The 25,379-nt window shown below is 41.9% G+C and overlaps 1 protein-coding gene across 1 annotated transcript in view; it reads left to right on the forward strand.

The window, feature by feature from the left end:
- The window catches only part of NFASC (neurofascin), a 196,098-nt gene that overhangs the window by 80,245 nt on the left and 90,474 nt on the right, over positions 1–25,379 (forward strand). The window contains exon 2 of the mRNA XM_055581727.1: positions 22,080–22,188. Within this exon, the coding sequence (XP_055437702.1) occupies positions 22,080–22,188 (109 nt within the window). The remainder of the gene's footprint in view (positions 1–22,079; positions 22,189–25,379) is intronic.

Below are 25,379 nucleotides of genomic sequence, written 5' to 3' on the forward strand. Positions count from 1 at the left end.
TCTCAGCTCTGTGCTCTGTGATGACCAAGAGAGGTGGAATGGGAAGGTGGGAGGGAGGCTTAAGAGGGATGGCATCTACATATACACATGGCTGATTCACGATGTTGTACAGTAGAAACTAACATAACATTGTAAGGCAGTTATGTTCCAATACAAATTTTTAGGTTATTGATCATTTTGGAGGTGTGATGTTATTGAGGTTATGTTTTGTAAAGTGTCGTCTTTTAGAGATAGATGCCAAAATATCCATAGATGAAATTATCCAGTGACAGGGGATTGCTTCAAAATAATCCAGTGGAGGAGAGTGGAGAAGCGTGCGTACGCGTGCGCACGCGTGTGTGTGTGTGTGTGTTAGATAATGTGCGATTGGCCTTGGGTCAGTAATTGTCAATGTTGGCAGATGTGCTCACAGAGATTCATTATGTTTTTTCCCACTTCATAATGAAATTAAAACAAGGGAGAAAAGAGTGGGGAAGGAGAGGTCGGGAGTTAAGAAGAGAGAAGGTATGAATTGCCATCTGGGAGAGCAGATGAGCAGGAGATGCGTTTGATTGGCGTGTGCCGTTAAGGACCCACTTGAGATTCAAGAGCGTGAATTAAAACGAGACCAGACTGCATGGACGTATATATTTCCCTAGCCGTGACCAGCTGCACATGTAGGGATCAGCATAGGTGGGGCACTGTGGGCTTAGGATGAATTAATATCATCCTCCCATCATAGTGATAAAGTCGTGGAGGATCAGAGTCCTGTTTTTGCTTCACAGATAATTTGACTGACTGATTCCCCAGCCTACTCACATGTTTTGACTAAACTCAATACTCTACTGCAGGTACTTTAAAATGGTTTATTTGCATGTGCTAAATAGAGGAGGGACTATGGGAATTTTTTGTTTACTGGCTGTGGAGTGTCAGTTTAGGGAGATGAAGCAGTTCTTAGGTGGAATGGTGATGATGGCTGCACAGCAGTGTGAATGTGCTTAATGCTGCTGAAGTGAAGTGAAGCCGCTCAGTCCTGTCTGACTCTCTGCGACCCCATGGACTGTAGCCTACTAGGCTCCACCGCCATGGGACTTTCCAGGCAGAATACTGGAGTGGGTTGCCATTTCCTTCTCCAGGAGATCTTCTTGACCCAGGGATTGAACCCGGGTCTCCCGCATTGTAGGCAGACGTTTTACCATCTGAGCCACCAGGGAAGTCCCAATGCTGCTGAACCATACACTTAACATGACCAGAATGGTAAATTTTATGTTGTGTATATTTTGTGGTTGTTCAGTCGCCTGGTCATGTCCAACTCTGTTCAATCCCATGGACTGCAGCACACCAGGCCTCCCTGTCCCTTACCATCTCCTAAAGTTTGCCCAAGTTCATGTCCGTTGCATCGGTGATGCCATCCAGCCATCTCATCCTCTGATGCCCTCTTCTCCTTCGGCCCTCAATCTTTTAAAGCAGCAGGGGCTTTTCCAGTGAGTCGGCTGTTTGTATCAGATGACCAAAATATTGGAGCTTCAGTTTCAGCATCAGTCCTTTCAATGAGTATTCAGGGTTGATTTCCCTTAAGATTGACTGGTTTGATCTTGCTGTCCAAGGGATTTTCCAGAGTCTTCTCCAGTACCCCACGGTTCGAAAGTATTGATTCTTCGGCATTCTGCCTTCTTTACAATCCAGCTTTCACAACCGTTGATGACCACTGGGAAGACCATAGCTTTGACTATGCAGACCTTTGTCGGCAGAATAACGTCTCTGCTTTTCAACACACTGTCCAGGTTTGTCATAGCTTTCCTGCCAAGAAGCAGTTGTCTTCTGTCATGGCTGCAGTCACCATCCACGGTGATTTTATAGCCCAAGAAGAGGAAATCTGCCACTACTTCCACTTTTCCCTTCTATTTGCCATGCAGTAATGGGCCCGGACACCCTGATCTTTGTTTTTCCAATAGTTTTAAGTCTGCTTTTTCACTCTCCTCCTTCACCCTCCCCAAGAAGCTTTTTAGTCCCTCTTTGCTTTCTGCCATTAGAGTCATATCATCCACATATCTGAGGTTGTTGATGTTTCTCCCACCTATCTTGATCCCAGCTTGTAACTCACCCAGCCTGGCATTTCTCATGATGTGCTCAGCATATAGGTTAAACAAACAGGCTGAGAGTAGACAGCCCTGTTACGCTACTTTCTCAATCTTGAACTAATCAGTTGTTCCATACAGGGTTCTAACTGTTGCTTCTTGACCCTCATACAGGTTTCTCAGGAGACAGGTAAGATGGTCTGGTATTCCCACTTCTCTAAGAGCTTTCCTCAGTTTGTTATGATCCACACATAGAAAAGGAAATGGCAACCCACTCCAGTGTCCTTGTCTGGAAAATCCAATGGACAGAGGAGCCTGGTGGGCTACAGTCCATGGGGTCGCAAAGAGTCGGGCACAGCTGAGCGACTAACACACACGTAGCGTAACCGAAGAAACAGAGGTAGACGTTTTTCTGGAATTCCCTTGCTTTCTCTATGATCCAGCAAATGTTGGCAATTTGATCTCTGGCTCCTCTTCCTTTTCGAAACCCAGCTTGGACATCTGGAATGTCTTGGTTCGCATAATGCTGAAGCCTAGCATGCAAGATTTTAAGCATGACCTTACTAGCATGGGAGATGAGTGCAATTGTCCGATGGTTAGCACATTCTTTAGTACTATTCTTCTTGGGAATTGGGATGAGGATTGACCTTTTCCAGTTTTGGGGCCACTGCTGGTCTTCCAGATTTACTAACATATTGAATGCAACACCTTGATGGTATCACCCTTTCGGGTTTTGAATCTATATTTTGCTAGTGTTTTGTTTTTTTTTTTAATATTTATTTGGTTGCATCTACAAGGAAAAAAAGCAGAAAAAGAAGTGATTGCAATTGCCTTGTGTCCCATGCTCCTCCTCTTTGGCCCTAATTAGGGGGTAATGTTTGGAGAAGGAAATGGCAACCCACTCCAGTATTCTTCCCTGGGGAATCCCATGGACAGAGGAGCCTGGTGGACTACAGTCTGTGGGGTTGCAAGAGTGGGATGTGACTTGGCAACTAAACCACCACCACCAGGGCGTAATGTTGGTTTGTAAGTCCTTTCCCCAGTGCGTGTGGCTGGTATGGGTGTGATATTATTGCCTCTTGTGAACGGTGTCAGATCCTCATTTTCACGTGTTAGCTGGTTCTGTGGAGGATGGCGCTGACGTCTAGTTGGGAATCAAAGCATCCTCTAAAGATGTAGGGAGTCCCCCAGCCCTGATAATGGCTCAGCACTCAGGTAGACTGCTGCCTTCACCCGCCCTGCCAGTTTGTGCACTTTCCCAGGCTCTTCCATCTGAACTGAGAGCCTGTCTTTCCTCGGAGCCTTTCTTCCTAAGTCCCAGTCACAGGAATAGGGCTTGCTGTGACATCATGTCTGTTCTCTGGCCAGTTCATGCTACCTTTACAAATTTGTCTCTCATTCATGGTGTATTTTAAAACCAAGACATATGGAATATATAAACTAAGTATAGTTATACCCTTTTTCACCATAGGGAAACAATTTTCTGATATAATCACTGTAACAGTTTGCTGATATAATTACAAAGAGAAAGCAAGGTTTTTCTCACATTTCTCAGAATGTGAGAAAATAATAGCAAATGAAACAACTGACAAAGGACTAATTTCCAAAACATACAAGCAGCTCATACAACTCACGGAGAAGGCAATGGCAACCCACTCCAGTACTCTTGCCTGGAAAATCCCATGGACAGAGGAGCCTGATAGGCTGCAGTCCATGGGGTCGCTAAGTTGGACACAACTGAGTGACTTCACTTTCATCCTTCACTTTCATGCATTGGAGAAGGAAATGGCAACCCACTCCAGTGTTCTTGCCTGGAGAATCCCAGGGACAGAGGAGCCTAGTGGGCTGCCGTCTATGGGGTCGCGCAGAGTCAGACACGACTGAAGTGACTTAGCAGCAGCAGCAGCATACAACTCAATACCAGAAAAACAAACAACCCAATCAAAAAGTGGGGGTAAGACCTAAACAGGCATTTCTCCAAAGAAGACATACAGGTGGCTAACAAACACATGAAAAGATTCTCAACATCGCTCATTATTAGAGAAATGCAAATCAAAAATACCATGAGATATCACCTCACACTGGTCAGAATGGCCATCATCAAAAAATCTACAAACAATAAATGCTGGAGAGGGTGTGGAGAAAAGGGAATGCTCTTGCACTGTTGGTGGGAATGTAAATTGATACAGCCACTATGGAAGATGGTAGAGAGAGTCCTTAAAAAACTAGAAAATAAAAGTGCATGTGACCCAGCAATCCCACTCCTAGGCATATACCCTGAGGAGACCAAAATTGAAAGAGACAGATGTATCCCATGGTTCATTGCAGCACTATTTACAACAGCTTAGAACATGGAAGCAACCTAGATGTCCATAGATAGATGAATGGATAAAGAAGTTACATACACACTGGAATATTACTCAGCCATAAACAGGAACGCATTTGAGTCAGTTCTAATGGGGTAGATGAACCTAGAGCCTATTATACAGAGTGAAGTGAGTCTGAAAGAGAAAGATAAATACCTTATTCTAACACATATATACGGAATCTAGAAAAATGGTACTGAAGAATTTATTTACAGGGTAACAGTGGAGAAACTGACATAGAAAATAGACTTATGGAGAGGGGAGGAGAGCGTGATATGTATGGAGAGAGGAACATGGAAACTTACATGACCATAGGTGAAATAGATAGCCAATGGGAATTTGCTGTATGGCTCAGGAAACTCAAACAGGGGCTCTGTATCAATCTACAGGGGTGGGATGGGGAGGGAGATGGGAGGGAGGTTCAAAAGGGAGAGGGTATATGTATACCTACGGCTGATTTATATTGAGGTTTGACAGAAAACAGCAAAATTCTGTAAAGCAATAAAATTCAATAATAAATAAATTTTAAAAATTACAAAGAGAACTTTTAAATGAAATCGAGGGCCCTTCACAAAGTAGCAGTAGGAATGTTGCCCTGTTGCTGTGAGCCAGGCTTCTGAGTGGCATCAAAGGAGTGCGGGTTCTGAAGACACCCACCAACATGGGTTTCAGTGTTGACTCTGCCTCTCACCAGCTGAGAAACCTTAGGCAAGTTTTTTTTAACATCATTAGGCTTCAAATTTTTCATGTAAATTTGAATAATAATGCCTTCCTTGTAGGACTGTTGTAAGAATTAAGAGGGATGTTTGTGAGAATGGATGTCCGTTCTTAATTTGCTGTCGTTGCTACTGTCTGTTTTAGCAAACGTGGCTGAGGAAGGATTAGAATGTGGGGATCTGTGTGACTTGAGAGAAATCACTGACTTCTCTGAGCATCAGTCACGTTTCTCATCTATTTCTGCATCACTTTTCTCATCACCTTGAATGATGGAATTCAGTTAGTGGTTTATTTTAGCTAATCTAGGATTCCTTTGACCCACTGGATATTTTTAGGGGAGGACCTCAGGAACACAGCATTGGATTAATCATGATCCTTGGCTTATGACTCATTCTCATCATTGGTCCAAGCATGCCCCCCTGTTTTTCTTTCTTTTATTCCTTCTCTCCCTCCCTCCTTATCTCTCCCTTCTTCCCCCCTTCCTTACTTTTTTTTTTCCTTCCTAATCATCCGTTTACTTATTTATTTATAACAATATTGTAAGTACCTGCAAATCCACCACGTACAATGAAATATAAGACTTTGAGAACTAGCAAATATCTAATCTTATGGTCCCATCACAACTAAGCTGTTCTTTCTGCCTCTCCCACTACCACAAGTGATCATTATCTTTCCTTTTTAATTGTAGTAAAATATGCATGACATAAAACTTACCATTTAAACCATTTTTAAAGTGTGTGGCTCTATAGTTTTAGTACATTTGCAGAGTTGTGCAACTCATCTTCAGAACTGTTTTCATCTTGCAAGACTCAAGCTCTGTACCCATTAAAGAACAGCTACTTATTCTCCCTGCCCTTGGCAAGCATCATTCTACTTTGTGTCTCTATGAAATCTGACTACTCTCAGTTCAGTTCAGTCACTCAGTCGTGTCTGACTCTTTGCGACCCCATGAATCGCAGCACGCCAGGCCTCCCTGTCCATCACCAACTCCCGGAGTTCTCTCAGACTCACATCCATCGAGTCGGTGATGCCATCCAACCATCTCATCCTCTGTCGTCCCCTTCTCCTCCTGCCCCCAATCCCTCCCAGCATCAGAGTCTTTTCCAATGAGTCAACTCTTCGCATGAGGTGGCCAAAGTATTGGAGTTTCAGCTTTAGCATCATTCCTTCCAAAGAAATCCCAGGGCTGATCTCCTTTAGAATGGACTGGTTGGATCTCCTTGCAGTCCAAGGGACTCTCAAGAGTCTTCTCCAACACCACAGTTCAAAAGCATCAATTCTTTGACGCTCAGCTTTCTTCACAGTCCAACACTCACATCCATACATGACCACTGGAAAAACCATAGCCTTGACTAGACGGACCTTTGTGGGCAAAGTAATGTCTCTGCTTTTCAATATGCTATCTAGGTTGGTCATAACTTTCCTTCCAAGGAGTGTCTTTTAATTTCATGGCTGCAGTCACCATCTGTAGTGATTTTGGAGCCCCAAAAAATAAAGTTTGACACTGTTTCCACTGTTTCTCCATCTATTTCCCATGAAGTGATGGGACCAGATGCCATGATCTTTGTTTTCTGAATGTTGAGCTTTAAGCCAACTTTTTCACTCTTCTCTTTCACTTTCATCAAGAGTTTTTTTAGTTCCTCTTCACTTTTTGCCATAAGGGTGCTGTCATCTGCATATCTGAGGTTATTGATATTTCTCCTGGCAATCTGACTACTCTAGGTATCGCATGTAAGTGAAATCATACAGTATTTGTCCTTTTGTGACTGACATTTTAATTTACATAGTATCCTCAGAGTTTATCCATGTTGTAGCACATGATAGAATTTCCTTCCTTTTTAAGGCTGGAGAATATTCCATTGTATGTTTACACCACATTTTGATTATCCTTTCATCTATTGATGAATACTTGAGTTACTTACACCTTTTGGCTATCTTGAATAATGCTACTATGAACATGGGTATGCAGATATTTCTTTGAAATTTTGCTTCCAATACTTTTTTTTTAATTTTAAAAATTTAAATAATTTTTTGGCTGCACTACACAGCACACGGGATCTTAGTTCCCCAACCAGGGATCAAACCCACACGTTGTGTAGTGGAACCATGGAATTTTAACCACTAGACCGCCAGGGAAGTCCCTCCATTCTTTTTTATATGTACCCAGGTCATGTATGGATGTGAGAGTTGGACTGTAAAGAAGGCTGAGCGCCAAAGAATTGATGCTTTTGAACTGTGGTGTTGGAGAAGACTCTTGAGAGTCCCTTGGACTGCAAGGAGATCCAACCAGTCCATTCTGAAGGAGATCAGCCCTGGGATTTCTTTGGAAGGAATGATGCTAAAGCTGAAACTCCAATACTTTGGCCACCTCATGCGAAGAGTTGACTCATTGGAAGAGACTCTGATGCTGGGAGGGATTGGGGGCTGGAGGAGAAGAGGATGACAGAGGATGGCTGGATGGCATCACTGACTCGATGGATGTGAGTCTGAGTGAACTCTGGGAGTTGGTGATGGACAGGGAGGCCTGGCGTGCTGCGATTCATGGGGTCGAAAAGAGTCGGACACGACTGAGTAATTGAACTGAACTGAACTGAGAATGGAATTGCTGGATCATATAGTAATTCTGTTTTTAATTTTTTGAGGCACCATCGTGCTGCTTTCTGTAAAGGCTGCACTGTACTCCCCCCAGCAATGTAGGAGGGTTCCAGTTTCTCCACATCCTTGGCAACACCTGTTATTTTCTGTTTGTTTGTTTTGGATAGCAGCCATCCTAATGGGTATATGATGATTTCCCATTGTGGTTTTGATTTGCATTTCCCTACTGAACATCTTTTTATATGCTTTTTGGTCATTTATGTATCTGCTTTGGAGAAGTGTCTATTCAAGTGCTTTGCCCATGTTTTAATTGTGTGTATTGTTGTTGTTGTTGAGTTGTAGTAATCATTATTTTGAATCCTGTTTTCTTTTATTTCCTCTTTATTATATCACTTTATTGCATAGCACTCTAATTCACTTATTTTGTCTGCTTTGTGTATTTCACTGTTTGACTCTAACACAATTTAATTTTCCATTTCTTTGTTGATGAACTTTTGGGCCATTTCTAGGTTTCTCCTATAGTGAACAATGCTGCCAAAGACATAGTTTTACATATACAAGAGTTTCTTATGGATCTATATCTAGGAGTAAATTTGCTAAATCATTGTGAATGTTCAACTTTAGGGGATGATGTTAAACTTTTTCTGAAGTGATTATACCCGTAGCAATGTATAAGAAACTTCGTATATTTTCAACCTCTTTCAGCAGTTGATATCAGCCGATTTAGTAATTTTTGCCAATTGAATGAGTTTGTAAATTGGTCCTAATTTGCATTTCCCAATTACCAATACTATGGTTATTAACCATATGCATTCTTGTCTCCTTCCTGTATTTCTATTGGATTAGTTATCGTCTTATTTACTTACGGAACTTCTTTATATATTCTTGATAGTAATCCTTTGTCAGATCTGTATGCCTGTTATCTTCCCCCAGGTTTTAATCTGCCTTTCATATACCTTAAAGGTTTTTTTTTTCCAAGTTCAGTCAATGGAGATATACCTCAGAATAAAATCCACTTTGTTAGGTGTTCAGTCCTATAAAGTTTGCAGATACAGTTATGTAACCACCACCATAATCAAAATACAGAGCATTTCCATCATTCCATAAAAGTTCTCATATACCCCCTTTTGGTTAATCCTCTCCCTGCAATCCCAGCTTCTGGTATCCACTGATCTGTATTATGTCCCTGGAGTATGCATTTCTTAAAATGTCATATAAATGAAATCATATGAAACAGGCTTCTTTTACTTAACAATGCATTGGAGATGCCTCTAATTTGCTGCTTATATCAGTAGATCTCTTTTTTTTTTGATAAGTAGTTTTCCATTGTATTATATATACAGTTTATTTATCCACTCACCTGTTGACAGATATTTGGCTTATTTCTAGTTTCTGGCAATTATGAATAAACTTGCTATGAATAATCATGTGTAGGTTTTTCTGTAGAAATATATATTCATTTCTCTTGGGTAAATACCCAGGAGTGGAATTACTGGGTCATATAGTAGCTATATATTTCATCTTTAAGGATCTGCCAAGTGGTTTTCCAAAGTAGATGTACTATTTCTATGTATGTAAGTTCCAGTGGCCTCACATCCTCACCAGCACATGGTATTGTGAGGTTTTCATTTGCTGGGGTTTTTGAGCTATTATTCTAACAGGTATATAATACTGTCTCATGGTATCTCATTGTGGTTTTAACTTGCACTTCCCTAATGACAAGTAGTGCTGAATATTTTTTGACTGCTTATTTGCCAAATGTATCTCCTTGGCTGAAGATCTATTTAGATCTTTTGCTTATTTTTTATTGGGTTGTTTATTGGCTTATTGTTCAGCTGAGAATTCATTGTGTATTCTGCAGCCAGCCCTTTACCAGATTTGTCTTTCAAACATTTTCTCTAAGTCTGCAGCTTCTCTTAGAAGTGTCTCTCTTAGTGGCTGTGCAGGCCCCTCTAGCCTCTCCTGGATATTCCTCCCCTTACTGTGCAGATGCAGCTTTTAAATACATCTGGGAAAATGTTTTAGTTTTTAAAAATAATGTCAAAATTCTGTAATCTGTGCTAGCCCATAATGAAAATATGTTAAAAAGATATTTCCATCCAGTTTGTATTACTTTATGTGGTAGCAGATTTTTCTTCCCAATTTGTTTTTCCAATGCCTAACATTAAGTTGAATCTGCCAAAAGAAGGAAATGAGGCATAAAAATTGGAAAGGAGAAAATAACATAATTATTTACAGATGATATTATTATGTGAAATACAAAGAGAATCAACTAAAAACTACTTTAATTATATTTTTTATTTGAGACAATGATAGGTTCATATGCAGTCAAAGCAAATAATACAGAGAGAACCTTTATATGCTTTGCCATGCGTGCTCAGTTGCTCAGTCATGTCCGACTCTTTGCAATCCTCTGAACTGAAGCCCGCCAGACCCTTCTGTCCATGTAATTCTCTCGGCAAGAATCTTGAGTGGGTTGCCATTCCCTTCTCCAGGGGATCTTCCTGACCCAGGGATCGAAGCCATGTCTCCTGTGTCTGGTGTATTGGCAGGCGGATTCTGGACCGTTGGGCCTCCTGGGAAGCCCCATGCTTTTCCCAGTTTCCCTCAATAGTAACACCTTGCAAAACTGTAGTATAATATCACACTAGGATATTGACAATGTGCTGTCAAGATAAACACATTTCTGTCAGTACAGAGATCTCTCTTGTTAACCTTTTATAGACACACCCATCTTTTCCTATCACGGACCCCCTTTCTTAACCCATGGCAACCAATAATCTGTTCTGTTTCTATAATTTTTGTCATTTCCAAAATGTTATATGAATGGAATTACACAATATTTAACCATTTGGGTCGCAAAGAGTCAGACACGACTGAGCGACTGAACTGAACCATTTGGGTGGACTTTTCTCACTCATCCATAGTGGAGATTTGTCCAAGTTATTGCATGTTTCAATAGTTCTTTCCTTTTTATTCTATGATGTGGACATGCTGCTATTTATTTAACCATTCATCCTTTAAAAGATACTGGAGTTACATTACCATATGTAAAATAGATAGCCAAGGGAGGAAAAAAAAGATTCTGGGGTTGTTTCCATCTGGGGGTTATTATGAATAAGGCCACTATAAACATACAGGTTTTGCTATGAATATCAGTCTTTATTTCTCTGGGATAAATGCCCAGAGGTGCGTTTGTGAATTACATTATTTTTTATTTGAGACAATGATAGGTTCATATGCAGTCAAAGCAAATAATACAGAGAGAACCTTTATATGCTTTGCCATGCGTGCTCAGTTACATGTTTTTCCTTTTTAAAGAAATTGTCAAACTGTGTTCTAGACTGTATGTATTATTCTGCATTTCCACCGGCAGTGGATAAGTAATCTAGTTTTTCTGCATCTTGTCAGCATTTGCTGTTGTCACCATTTCTTATTATTTTAGCCATTCTGATAGATGTGTAGTGATATCTCACTGGATTTTTTTCTTTTTATTGTGGATTTTAATTTGCTTTCCCCTGATGGTTAATTATGTTGAATATCTTTTCAATGCTTGTTTGCTGTCTGAATAGATATTTCACTGAATATTTCATTTCAAAACTTTGACCATGTCCTAACTGATGTTTGCATCTTTACTGTGACTTTTGAGGTTCTTTATTTTATATTCTAGAGCTAGTTCTTTGTTTTATGCATGGTTTCTCCTATTCTTATCTATCGCAAAACAAAGTTTTAAGTTTTGAAGTCCCGTTTATCAGTTTTTCCTCTTACAGACCTTGCTTTTGTCAGCATATCTAGTTTGCTTAGATTTTCTCTTGTGTTTATCCTACAAGTTTTACATTTTAAGTCCACCATCCATTTGAAGCCATTTTTGTATAAGGACTTGTGTTAAGAATATATATACACACACACACATATATATATATATATATATATTTTTTTTTTTTGGCCTGTGGATTCTATGGATGTCCAATTCCTCCAGCACCATTTGTTGAAAAGGCTATCTTCCTCCATTATCTTGGCTTCTTTGTAAAAAATCAGTTGAGCATATTTATGTTGGTCTATTTCTGGGTTCTCTGTTCTGTCCCACTGATTTGTGTGTCTTTTCCTCCACCAAATAGTTTTGATTATTGTAGCTATATAATGAGTCTTTCAGTTGGGTAGACTGATTCTTCCCGTTTTTCTTCTTTTTTAAAATTATTTTAGTTATTCTAGTTCCTTTGTATTTCTATATAAATTTTAGCACAGTCTGCCTATATCTATTAAAAATCTCGGTAGGATTTTGATAGAGTTTGTTTAAACCAGTATATAAATTTGTGGAGAGTTTGCATGCTTGCTTTGTTGAGTCTTCTAATCCATGAACATGCTATAGTCTCTCCATTTATGTAATTCTTTGATTTACTTTATCAGTAGTTGTCAGCATATAAGTCCTGTACATGTTTTATTCATTTTATGTATATATTCAGTACTTATGTATTGAATTTTTGAGGGATTGTAAAGGGGTACTGAAATTTTTTCCATGTGTTCATTGCTTACACACAAAAATACAAATGATTTGGGGGTATTTAATCTGATATCCTGAGACCTTGATGACTCTAGTTCTAAGAGGATCTTTTTGTAGTTTCCTTGGGATTTTCTGTATAGACCATCATGTTATTGGCACGTAGAAACAGTTTTATTTCTTCCATTCTGACTTGTATGCCATTTATTTCCTTTTCTTGCCTTATTCCAGTGGCTAAAACTTCTAGCACTATGTTGAAGACATTGCTGCAATGGATTTATTTCATTCTTTTTAATGGCTGGGTAATATTCCATTGTATATATGTACCATATCTTCTTATCCATTCCTCTAAAAGTATGTCACATTCTTAAGTAGATTCAACATCATAAATTTATCATTTCTAATACAATATTAATATGATTTTAAAATACCATCTGATTTTTAAAAACTAGAGAACCTGGTTTTGTAGTTCATGTGGAAAAAACAAGCAAGAATAAACAGGAAAATTCTTAAAAACCAAATTTAATCAATTGCAGTAATTAAAACTGTATGGTACCTGCATATGAAGAAATAAATAGATGAGTGAAAGAGAAAACCCAGAAACAGAGCCAAATGCATAAGGGGATTTAATATATGATAAAGATGGTATTTCCAACAAAGGAGTAAAATGTGAATTCTTCAGTAAATGAAGTTGGGAAATCCAGCTGGTATATTTATAAAATTACAGTCCTCCCTCCTATGAGGTCAAAATAATTTCCAGATGAATAGAAGATTGAAACAAAAATACTAAACCATAGAAATGCTAAGGAATATATGGGAATTTTAAAATATTCTTGAAAGTAGAGACCTACGTATGACAAAAAACAGTGATAAAAGATCTGTTTAACTATGAAAAAACTTTTTTTGTCATGGCAAAAATATCATAAATAATGTTAGGGCAAAAATATTGACATGGACAGTACAGCTCCTCTTATAATATAAAGAGGTAATTTTCCTAAAGAGTTCCTTTGTATAGATGTAGACATTCTCAACAAAATTTTAGCAAACAGAATACAACAACACACTTAAAGAATCATACACCATGATCAAGTGGAATTTATCCCAGGGATGCAAGGATTTTTCAACATCCACAAATCAATCAATATGATACACCATATAAGTCACTTCAGTCATGTCTGACTCTTTGTGACCCCATAGACAGAAGCCCACCAGGCTCCCCCGTCCCTGGGATTCTCCAGGCAAGAACACTGGAGTGGGCTGCCATTTCCTTCTCCAATGCATGAAAGTGAAAAGTGAAAGGAAGTCGCTCAGTCGTGTCCGACTCTTCGCAACCCCTTGGACTGCAGCCCACCAGGCTCCTCCGTCCGTGGGATTTTCCAGGCAAGAGTACTAGAGTGGGGTGCCATCGCCTTCTCCGATCAATAAACTGAAAGATAAAAACCATATAATCATCTCAATAGATACAGAGAAAGCTTCTGGCAAAATCAACACCTACTTATGATAAAATCTCTCCAGAAAGTAGGCATAGAATAAACCTCAGTTCAGTTCAGTTCAGTCGCTCAGTCGTGTCCCCTTTTGCGACCCCATCAACCACAGCACGCCAGGCCTCCCTGTCTATTACCCGCTCCTGGTTCACCCAAACTCATGTCCATTGTGTCGGTGATGCCAACCAACCATCTCATCCTCTGTCGTCCCCTTCTCCTCCTACCTTCAGTCTTTTCCAGAATCAGGGTCTTTTCAGATAAGTCAGCTCTTTGCATCAGTTGGCCAAAGTATTGGAGTTTCAGCTTCAGCATCAGTCCTTCCAATGAACACCCAGGACTGATCTCCTTTAGGATGGACTGGTTGGACCTCCTTGCAATCCAAGGGACTCTCAAGAGTCTTCTCCAACACCACAGTTCAAAAGCATCAATTCTTCGGCACTCAGCTTTCTTTATAGTCCAGCTCTCACATCTATACATGACTACTGGAAAAACCATAGCCTTGACTAGATGGACCTACCTCAACATAATGAAGGTATAACAAACTCACAGCAAACATTATTCTCAATGATGAAAAACTGAAAGCATTTCCTCTAAGATCAAGAACAAGATAAGGGTACCTACTCTCTCCAATATTACTCAATATAGTTTTGAAAGTCCTAGCCATAGCAATCAGAGAAGCAAAATATGAAATTAAAAGAATCCAGATTGTAAAAGAAAAGTAAAGCTCAGTGTTTGCAGATGACATAACTCTATACGTAGAAAACCGTAAAGATTCTGCCAGAAAATTACTAGAGCTAATCAATGAGTATAGTAAAGTCACAGGATATAAAATTAATACACAGAAATCCCTTGCATTCCTATACACTAACAATGAAAAATCAGAAACAGAATTAAAGAAACAATCCCATTCACCACTCACTTTCACTTTTCACTTTCATGCATTGGAGAAGGAAATGGCAACCCACTCCAGTGTTCTTGCCTGGAGAGTCCCAGGGACGGGGGAGCCTGGTGGGCTGCTGTCTATGGGGTCGCACAGAGTTAGACAGGACTGAAGCGACTTAGCAGCAGCAGGAATCAACCTACCTAAATATACAAAAGATCTATATGCAGAAAACTATAAGACACTGATAAATCCAAGATGGTGCAAACAGATGGAGAGATATTCCATGTTCTTGGATTGGAAGAATCAATATTGTGAAAATGACTGTACTACCCATAGCAATCACACAGACTCAGTGCAATCCCTATCAAACTACCAATGATATTTTTGTCTCATTGGTATCATTATCTATCAGAACTAGAACAAAAAATTTCACAATTTGTATGGAAACACAAAAGACCGCAAATAGCCACAGCAATCTTAAGAAGGAAAAATGGAGCTGGAGGAATCAACTTCCTGACTTCAGATTATCCTACAAAGCTAGAGTCATTAAGGCAGTATGGTACTAGCACAAAAACAGAAATATAGACCAGTGGAACAAGACAGAAAGCCCAGAGATAAAGCTACACACGTGTGGGCACCTTCTTTTTTACAAAGGAGACAAGAACATACAATGGAGAAAGGACAGCCTCTTCTGTAAGTGGTGCTAGGAAAACCCGACAGTTACATGTAAAAGAATGAAACTAGAACGCTTCCTAACATCATACACAGAAATAAAAGTGGATTAAAGACTGAAATCTAAGGCCAGAAACTATAAAACTGTCAGAGGAAAACATAGGTAGTACACTCTTTAACATAAATTGCAGCAAGGTCCTTTGACCCACCTGTTAGAGTAATGGAAATAAAAACAAACAAAAAAAAAATGGGACCTAACTAAACTTAAAAGCTTTTGCACAGCAAAGGAAACAATAAACAAGATTAAAAGACAACCCTCAGAATGGAAGAAAATAATAGCAATTGAAACTGACAAAGGATTAATCTCCAGAATATATAGGCAATTCATACAGTTCAATATTAGAAAAATGAACAACCCAGTCAAAAAATGTCTTATTCTCCAAAGAAGACATATAGATGGCCAATAAACACATGAAAAGATGCTGAACTAATTATTCAGTTCAGTTCAGTCGCTTAGTTCTGTCCAACTCTTTGCAACCCCATGAATTGCAGCACGCCAGGCCTCCCTGTCCATCACCCAACTCCTGGAGTTTACCTAAACCCATGTCCATCGAGTCGGTGATGCCATCCAGCCATCTCATCCTCTGTCGTCCCCTTGTCCTCCTGCCCCCAATCCCTCCCAGTATCAGGATCTTTTCCAGTGAGTCAGCTTTTCACATCAGGTGGCCAAAGTATTGGAGTTTCAGCTTCAGCATCAGTCCTTCCAATGAACACCCAGGACTGATCTCCTTTAGGATGGACTGGTTGGATCTCCTTGCAGTCCAAGGGACTCTCAAGAGTCTTCTCCAATACCATAGTTCAAAAGCATCAATTCTTCGGCACTCAGCTTTCTTTATAGTCCAACTCTCACATCCGTACATGACCACTGGAAAAACCATAGCGTTGACTAGACGGACCTTTGTTGGCAAAGTAATGTCTCTGCTTTTTAACATGCTATCTAGGTTGGCCATAACTTTCCTTACTAGAGAAATGCAAATCAAAACTACAATGAGGTATCACCTCACACCATTCAGAATGACCATCATCAAAAAATCTACAATCAATGCTGGAGAGGATGTGGAGAAAAGGGAACCCTCCTATACTGTTGGTGGGGATGTAAACTGATACAGCCATTACGGAGAACAGTATGGAGATTTCTTAAAAAAAACTAGAAATCTGCCATGTGACCCAGTCACCCCACTACTGGGCCTATACCCTGAGAAAACCATAAATTGGAAAAGACCTGTACCCCAGTGTTCACAGCAGCACCATTTACAGTAGCCAGGACATGGAAGCAACCTAGATGTCCATTGACAGATGAATGGATAAAGATGTGGTATATTTATACAATGGAATATTAACCATAAAAAAGAATGAATTTGAGTCAGTTCTAGTGAGGTGGACAGAGTGAAGTAAGTCAGAAAGAGAAAAACAAATAACATATATTCACACATATATGGAATCTAGAAAAATTGTATTGATTAGCCTATTTGCAGGGAAGGAATGGAGATGCAGGTGTAGAGAATGGGCTTGTGGACACAGTGGGGGAGGAAGAGAAGGGGACGAAAGGAGAAAGTAGTATCAGCATATATACACCATCAGGTGTAAGGCGGACAGCTGGTGAGAAGTTGCTGTGTAGCAGACGGAGCCCAGCCTGGCACTCTGGGGTGACCTGGAGGAATGGGCTGAGGAGGTGGGGAGGGGAGGGAGGAAGGGGATAGATGCATAATTATGGCTGATTCACGTTGCTGTATGACAGAAACCAACACCACACTGTGAAAGTTAAAAAAATATATACATAAACAGGCTACTGGCTGAAAATGTTATAGTAAATTTAACATACTAATATGGTGTTAAATAACCATTAATATGGTAATTATAAGAAAGGAATCTTTAATTTAAAAAAAATCTTTCTGTACAAGTAAACTCCTTATAATTTTGAATTTAAAAAATCTGTGTTCTAAGAAAAAAAGTGTAAAGAGTTCCTTCAGACTGACAAGAATAAACCAACTACCCAGTAAAGAAATGGGCAAAGAATATAATAATTCAAAGAAAAGAAAATTGCTCAACCTCACTTATAATAAAAGAACCACAAAGGGATGCCAATTTGTGGGCATCTGATGGTCAAAGGTTTTAAAAATAATAATAACATAGCATGTTGGAGAAGAAATGGGAAGCAGGAACTTTTATAAATTGCTCGTGGGAGTTTAAATTGTGCAAACTTTCATGGAGTAGCCACATTACCTTTGGCCTAGGAATTCTGCATCTGAGAATTTACCCTAAAAATAATCTTACAAATAAGAGAAATCATATTGATCCAAAGATAATGTATCACAGCAATTTTCCACGTTCAGTGATTACAAACATTCTAAATGTCTATCAGTAGAGGATTATTATATATATTTTTTTCATACAGTAGAATACTATACAGCTGCTAGAAGTAGTAAGGCAGTTTCATATGAACTAATATTGAAAGATACCTAAGATATTAACTGAAAAAGACAAGTTTGAAGAAAATATGTATAGTATGCTATAATTTTTAAAGTGTATCTATGTATACGTAGAAAGTCTACGGGAGGAATACAAAACACTGGTAAGAGTAGCTGGCAGGGGAGAGGCTCTCAGTGGGACTGGGAACCTGCAGGACAATCTCGGGAAGGAAGTTTCCTTATGTACGCTCTACTTTTACTGTGATCCCTTGTAACTTTTGGGTTTCATGTCATGTGAAAGGATTACCTATTCAAAGTACAAAGTAGTTTTTTAAATGTTTAAGAAAGAACCTCAAGCAAGAGACAGAGAAAGTCCTTGTTCTCTGAGCTCAGACTAAATATCTCAGGGAATTGTTGTTGTTCGGTCACTCAGTTGTGTCTGATTCTTTGCAACCCCACGGACTGCAGCACACCAGGCTTCCCTCTCCCTCACTATCTCCCGGAGTTTGTTCAAAGTCATGTTCATTGAGTCAATGAGGCCATCCGACTGTCTCATCCTCTGTAGGCCCCTTTTCCTCCCGCCTTCAATCTTTCCCAGCATTAGGGTCTTTTCCAATGAGTCAGTTCTCTTCCCATCAGGGGCCAAAGTATTGGAGTTTCAGCTTCAGCATCAGTCCTTCCAGTGAATATTCAGGACTCATCTCCTTTAGGATGGACTCATTTGATCTCCTTGTTGTCCAAGGTACTCTCGAGAGTCTTCTTCAACACCACAGTTCTAAAGCATCTATTCTTCGGTGCTCAACCTTCTTTGGGACACATGAACCAGGATCCCGGAGAAGTCTGACTTTGTACTTCTCCGGAAATAAGCACTTATAGTATTATGAAATTCCAAGGTGAAAAGCGTTAGAGACATACTTTTCTTCTGTGGCAGAGGGAAGCACAATCTGGGAATAAACATTTGCTGAGAAGAAACCTGTGAGTCCTCTCCAGGCAGACATTAGGATTATGAATGCCAAGAGAGAGCAGTTTGGAGCTGGTGAGCAGCCCCAGGCCCTCCCCCGTGTCTGACATGCTCTGCCTTCTTGTCACTAGAAGGCCATGTTCCACTGCCCACCGCACTCCCTCCAGCCCGGGCCTCATCAGGGAACCCAACAGGTGTTTGGCCTTCTGGAATCTGGAGGGAGTGCCAAGATGCTCAGCAACCTGACCAGGGGCCCCACCCACCTGTGACTCCAAGCCACTCTTGCAGTCTGCAGGGTGTCAGGTATCTTTCTTGATCCCTGATCATCCCCAGAGCATCAGGTATCGAGGACCATCCTATTCCTGGGTCAGCTGGAGTCTATATCCTGAGTTCAAAGCCTCACTTCTCATTTAACCCTCACGTCCTGTGAGTGATGGTAAAGGCATTGGGGTAATTGTAATCTCAGTCATCTTTAAGGGTTCTCTGTTTATCTCTCTTGATATCTGTCCATCTTCAAATCACAGTTCCCACTGGATCCTCACAACAACTACATAGGACAAATCTGGTCCCCAATTTTCAAGTGACAGAAAGATATATATACAAAGGTTTGTTTTCCAAGGACTTTTCTCATGGTAGCTCCCATTAACCTCATATAGGCAATGAAAGCTTTATTAATGCAGATATAAAAGATGAGAATATTGAAGAAGCAACTGGTAAATAATGAACTTTGGAACAAGAATGTGTGGGCTTGAATCCTGACTCAAAGGATTCTTTACACTTATTTCTTGCAGTGCAAAGTGGGGATAATAATGTCTGTATCCTTGGCTACCATATAGGATTGTTGTTAGGATTAAATAACTATGGTTCTAAAGTTTCAAGAATTAGCATTCTAAGATTTCTCATTTCTCAACCTGTTCTATCATTTAAAGTTGTCCTTTATTTTGAAAATGTTTTACAACCAGGAGAGAGGACTACTGTAATGGACCTGATGCATCCATCACTCTCTTCAACAGTGGTTAGTACAAGGCCAGCCTTGTCTCAGCAATGATGCTGCCCACTCCTCCCCCTTTGGCTTTATTGACCAGATTTTAAAATGATGAACTATGTTCCTAGCATCCCTAAAAGGTGACTCATGGGTTATCTGGGGTTTTAAAGAATCTTATTGGGGATTTATAAGATTTAAACACATTTGTTATGTTTCAACCTACTGTAGCCATGATTCTGTTTTAATTCTCAACTTAACCAGGGACATCCTAGGCTGGGTAGCTTCTGAATCTTTTTGCTGTAACTCTAGAAATCATTAACACTTTGTTTGCTTTTATGATGTGACAATATGTTCTGGACTCAACTTACACATTTGCTGTATCAGACCTTCCCCCAAGAAAGCCTGATTCCTTTAGGCGATGGTACATAGAGTTCATAATCTGATTCTGGGCATACTCATTCCTTCTAGGACGATCCTTGTTTCTAGGCCTGGCTAGGAAGTGTGTGGGGAGAAGGCAATGGCACCCCACTCCAGTACTCTTGTCTGGAAAATCCCATTGATGGAGGAGCCTGGTGGGCTGCAGTCCATGGGGTCGCTATGAGTCCGACACGACTGAGTGACTTCACTTTCACTTTCCACTTTCATGCATTGGAGAAGGAAATGGCATCCTACTCCAGTGTTCTTGCCTGGAGAATCCCAGGGATGGGGGAGCCTGGTGGGCTTCCGTCTATGGGGTCGCACAGAGTGACTTAGCAGTAGCAGCAAGAAGTGTGTGTGTGTGTGTGTGTGTGTGTGTGTGTATGGATGTAGGTAAAACATGGAGTTCATCCTGATACTCTCAGTTCACACTCAGGACTACAAAATTTTAACTTGATCTCATCAAGCTTACATTTATTTCTTCTTTCAACAAGAAACTCTTATTTTTCAGTAATATAAATATTATCACTCATTTGGTTTATCCCACAATATACATACAAAAGTCTCAGAATGACAACAATTAAAACACCATATCTTCATCAATAATATGATTACGGAAAACAATTTAGGGTATTGGGTGGGGGGATGAGGGATGGGGCAGTTCTTTTTTATTAAGGTGTATCCCTCTAATGATATACAGCCAAATTGCCATGTTTGAGTTTCTCTATGTGTAGCTATACCAACCAACTGGACACACAGACTCATTTGCTACACTTTCATTTTAGGAATTTCTTTAAGAAATATTGTGCCTTATTATTATGTCAAATACTGACATGTTTCAAAGCAAATCCACAAAACAAGATGTATTCAGTGTCCCTGTTCCCTCCACATTATTCTTCCCTTTACCTATAGGTCCTTTAAGTTTTACTTTATGCTTTATCCTTTTCTTGTCTTTTCAGAATATATATATATATATATATATTTGCATTTGTTCTCCCTTTCTTAAATGATAGAATATTAAACACACTTTTTCCTATCATGGTGTTTTTCACTTAACAGTAACCCTCAAGGTCACAACATGGGTATCATGCAGGATGTATTTCGAAAAGATTCCTAGAACTGAGACTGCTGGGCCAAAAAGTAAACACACACTTATTTTGATAGATATTGCCACATTCCCCTCCACACAGGTGGATGTTACCATTTTCTACAGACACATTTTAATGTTAAAGCAAATGATTGAGGTATGTTATCTGTACTGAGAAAGGCTAAATGATTGCCCCAAAGGATCAGACCTGGGACCTGAACATTTGAAATGCCAACTAATGGTCTGGTGATCTGATGCACTGTCCCGTACGTTCTCCCCATTTTACAGATGAGGAAAATGTGTTACACATAGGGAAGTGTTGCTGTCCAGTCACTCAGTTGTGTCCTACACTCTGTGACTCCACCCTAAATAATAAAAAAAGCTAGGACCTAAAACCCATGTCTCCTAACACCAAAATTAGGTCTCCTTTTAATGTGCAGTTTATTTATGATGAACTCGGTTTGATTATCTGTAGATGGGGAAGAAAAACATAATACTTAGGTAAGAAAAGTAATGAAATAATTATTGGGTAAATTCTTCCTTGGTTGTAGGAGAAATTCTTTGAGATACGGCTCCCCTCCTTTAGGTGACTAAGGATTCTGCAATTTGATTATGGTGTCAGGTCACAATAATGACCTTACGGAGAGAGAGAGAGGCGACCTTCCTTCCCCAGAGTCCAGAGTCCAGCACCTTGCAGAATCTCTCCCATTTCTTACAGAGTGCTTTGAATTTCTGTGAACAATAAGGCTCTCATGCTGTGTGAAACTGTGCAAACGGGTGTAGACAAAGATGTAATTTCCCAGAGAATGAACAAGCCACAGAGCACAAAGCCTTTTCTTTTTCTTTCCTCGAGTGACCCGGGTTCTCCTTTGTGTTTGCTTTGTGACAGGTTGACTGACTTCTGTGCAGTTTGGGACGCTGGAGTTCTCCTTGTCTCTGCAGCCGGGAAGGGAGCCCCCTCTGGCGTTACAGGAAGGAGGCTGAATGAGTCAGAGACGGTGAGTGCCTGGCTCCCTGGCTCCGGGGCGGGGTGGGGGCAATTCTTGCCTCCTGCCCCTTCTCTTTGATTAGAGAAGTTTCTGGCTCTGAGGGACAGCTCCATCTTCCTCCCCAGAGTGGGCCACAGAGCCAGGCTGCAAGGCTGTCCTTGGCCGGAGGTTGACTTTGGGGAAGCACTGTTCCTTTTTCTCCAGCAGACGTGGTGAGCCGGCATTAGCCCTGCATATTGTCCCGACTGTTCACCTCGTTTGAAAACTGGGGAACAGCTGTGTTTGTGACCTGCACCCCCCTTAGCCTGGCCTCTGCAACCCGGGAGCCTCCTGAATGACAGCACCGGCATATGCGGGGCCTTGTGAGAACCCCTTCTCTGGGCGGGCAGGGGGCCCTGGTGGATGGACAGCTGTCCAGGGCATGGTTCATGGCTGAAGCTGACGTCACTGAAGCCATACCCTGTGTCCAGGGTCTGCATTGTTCCATTCTGGGATAAAATTTGCTGCTGCTCCCGGCAGTTCCTGTTTCAGTCTCCAGCAGGAATGTCAGAGGAGGACATGCAAGAATTAAGGGCTACAGTTTTAACCAAGGGGTAATTGGCACTGAACCGCAAATGAGCAGCCTGGAGGCTTCTGGGCTGAGGGAGTCTGTCCTGAAAGCCTGAACAGAGAAGCGTTTCCCCATTCTTGAGTGTGGGTATCTCTGCCTCATTGCTCCAGTTCTCTTTTCAGACATCTTCTTTCCTCCCAGAAAGAGTTGGGGATTTGGGCTGGGAGGATGCAGGCAGGGAGGGAGCTGGAAGTTAGGAACGGGATATGCTGATAACATGGATTTGGGCTCTGGACAAAATCCAGCTCTCCTTGCTTTGTGACTGTAGGAAAGTTTCAAGCCACTCTAGCTGTCTACATGGGGGTAATAAGGTATATCTTGTGGTCAAGATGAAACGTAAAGGAGCCCTACACTGTGCCTGGCATATAGTAGGCTTAGAGTAGGTATTCAGTATATGAAAGGTATCATTTGTCATAGCAACAGTGGCTTGGATATACCTGTTTTATGAAGGTGGTTTCTGTGGGGGTTCTTCTAGATCTGCAGCTTGCCCTAGAACAGTGTCAGGTTTCAGGGACCACCTGGGAAATCCATCTGACCACAGGACTTTTTCACCTGATCGTTGTTACTAAAGACTGAACTTAAACATACTGGCAGTAGCAGGGGGACACCAGGGTTTTTTTGCTTTGTATTTGGAGGACTCTGGTTGCAAAAATAATGCATAGGTTATCATAACGGGCATGTAAGTATCTGTGGCACAGCATAGGAACAGACCCCAGGTGTGTGCAGAATCAGGGGCTGGTCCAGCTCTGAGTCGCTGTGCCCCCTCTCTTGGCACTTGCACCCTCCCTACTTTGTATCTCTGTGCTCCCTCCAAAGGCCCCTCCGCCCTCCTTGCTGGGCACACACACTCAGGGTTGCCCAACCAGATCCCTCCCTGAGGAACCTGCTTCTCTGCTGACGGCAGTGTCCCTGTCCAGCGGTCCATCTGACTGGCAGCTGGAGTCCTACCCTGCCACAGCCTGCCTGATGCAGGCAAACCTGTTCTAGTTCATACCTCTGGACACTTCCAGTCTCATCTGCAAGCCCATATTAGTTCAGAGCTTTTATTTTTATACTGCATTTGTTTAGATTAGTTGTGTCATTTGACTTTCATGAAAATTCAAGGCTGGTGTCAGTCAGAGAAGGCAATGGCAGCCCACTCCAGTACTTTCGCCTGGAGAATCCCATGCATGGAGGAGCCTGGTGGGCTGCAGTCCATGGGGTCGCTAGAGTCGGACATGACTGGGCGACTTCACTTTCACTTTTCCCTTTCATGCATTGGAGAAGGAAATGGCAACCCACTCCAGTGTTCTTGCCTGGAGAATCCCAGGGACGGCGGAGCCTGGTGGGCTGCCGTCTATGGGGTCGCACAGAGTCGGACTCAACTGAGGAGACTTAGCAGCAGCAGCAGCAGCTGACAGCATTCCCATTTGAATGATGGACGAACTGAGGCTCAAGAAGTTATTTATCTAACATCCGCAAAGTGAATTCCCAACAGAGCTCATATTAGGACTCAGATGTCCTGAATTGAGAACCATTTTTCTTGCTGGGACGCCACACCGCCTCCTCCAGTCTGAGGCATCATGAAGGGTCAAAGGATCAGAGGACTTTCAGATTGACTGGGAAACTTAAAAAAAGAAGAAAACAAGAGTACACACATACGGCTACTGAGGGCCCAGGAAGTTCTGAGAGGAGGACTGAGCAGGCTCTTTAGAGGATGGTAACAGTCGGCCTTGCCTGAATCAGCCCTGGAGGGCTCCCCGGCTGCCCGCGCTTGGCGTGTTCCCTGTAAGCCTGCGCTCCGCGTGTTCCTTGTAATCCTCCGCACGACAACTCTGTGAAAGGGGGCACATTGTTACCACGTTTTACTGGTGTCACGACAACTGAAGGAGCGTGCTCAGCCCTCAGGGCTGAGAAAGTGCCCGCGCCGGGATGGAACCCCGGCCGTCCTGCAGCGCTGGGACCACGCAGCTGGCCGTTTGACTTCGGGGCTGCGGAGCGTTCTCAGGGTGGGCTGGGCTGCACAGATGATTCTGAGCAGGACTCCAGCCAGGTTCTAGGTAGAAATCTGATTTTGTGTCTCCGCTTGGGAGGCCTCAGATGAGTAAGTCGTCTGTCTGTCTGTCTGCCCTCCTCCTCTCTGGCTGTCCTCTTGTTCCGGGCCATAGCCATCTGGGGCCCGCCCCGGCATCTGGTCCCGTACATGCCCCCTCCGCCCTCCCGCCCCGCCCTCCCCCTCAGTCAGTGTGAGCACCTGCCCCGCTCAGACTAACCTCTCCCTCCCTCAGTGCCTCAGCTCCTGGGCCTGCCAGGCGCTCGGAGCGGACACCTGCCCTCTGACGCAGGCAGAGGAACCACCATCCTCCCCAGGCCTTCCGTGTCTCAGATGGCGTCATTTGGTTAATTGCATTCACACCCCTCAGCCTCCCTGCCAGGTGCTGGGCCTTCTCCCTCCAGAAACACTGCAGCGGGCCTCCCTGGCCATGGGGGGAGCAGGACCACAGCTGGGAGATGATCGGGGGCGGGCCGTGGGGCTTCACTGGGAACTCGCCAACTCCGGGCCCCTGAGACAGCACCCATGCTTACCACCCTGTCCTGGGTGCTGAGGTGT

The sequence above is a fragment of the Bubalus kerabau genome, chromosome 5 (genome assembly GCF_029407905.1).
Source record: "Bubalus kerabau isolate K-KA32 ecotype Philippines breed swamp buffalo chromosome 5, PCC_UOA_SB_1v2, whole genome shotgun sequence".
Classification (NCBI taxonomy): domain Eukaryota; kingdom Metazoa; phylum Chordata; class Mammalia; order Artiodactyla; family Bovidae; genus Bubalus; species Bubalus kerabau.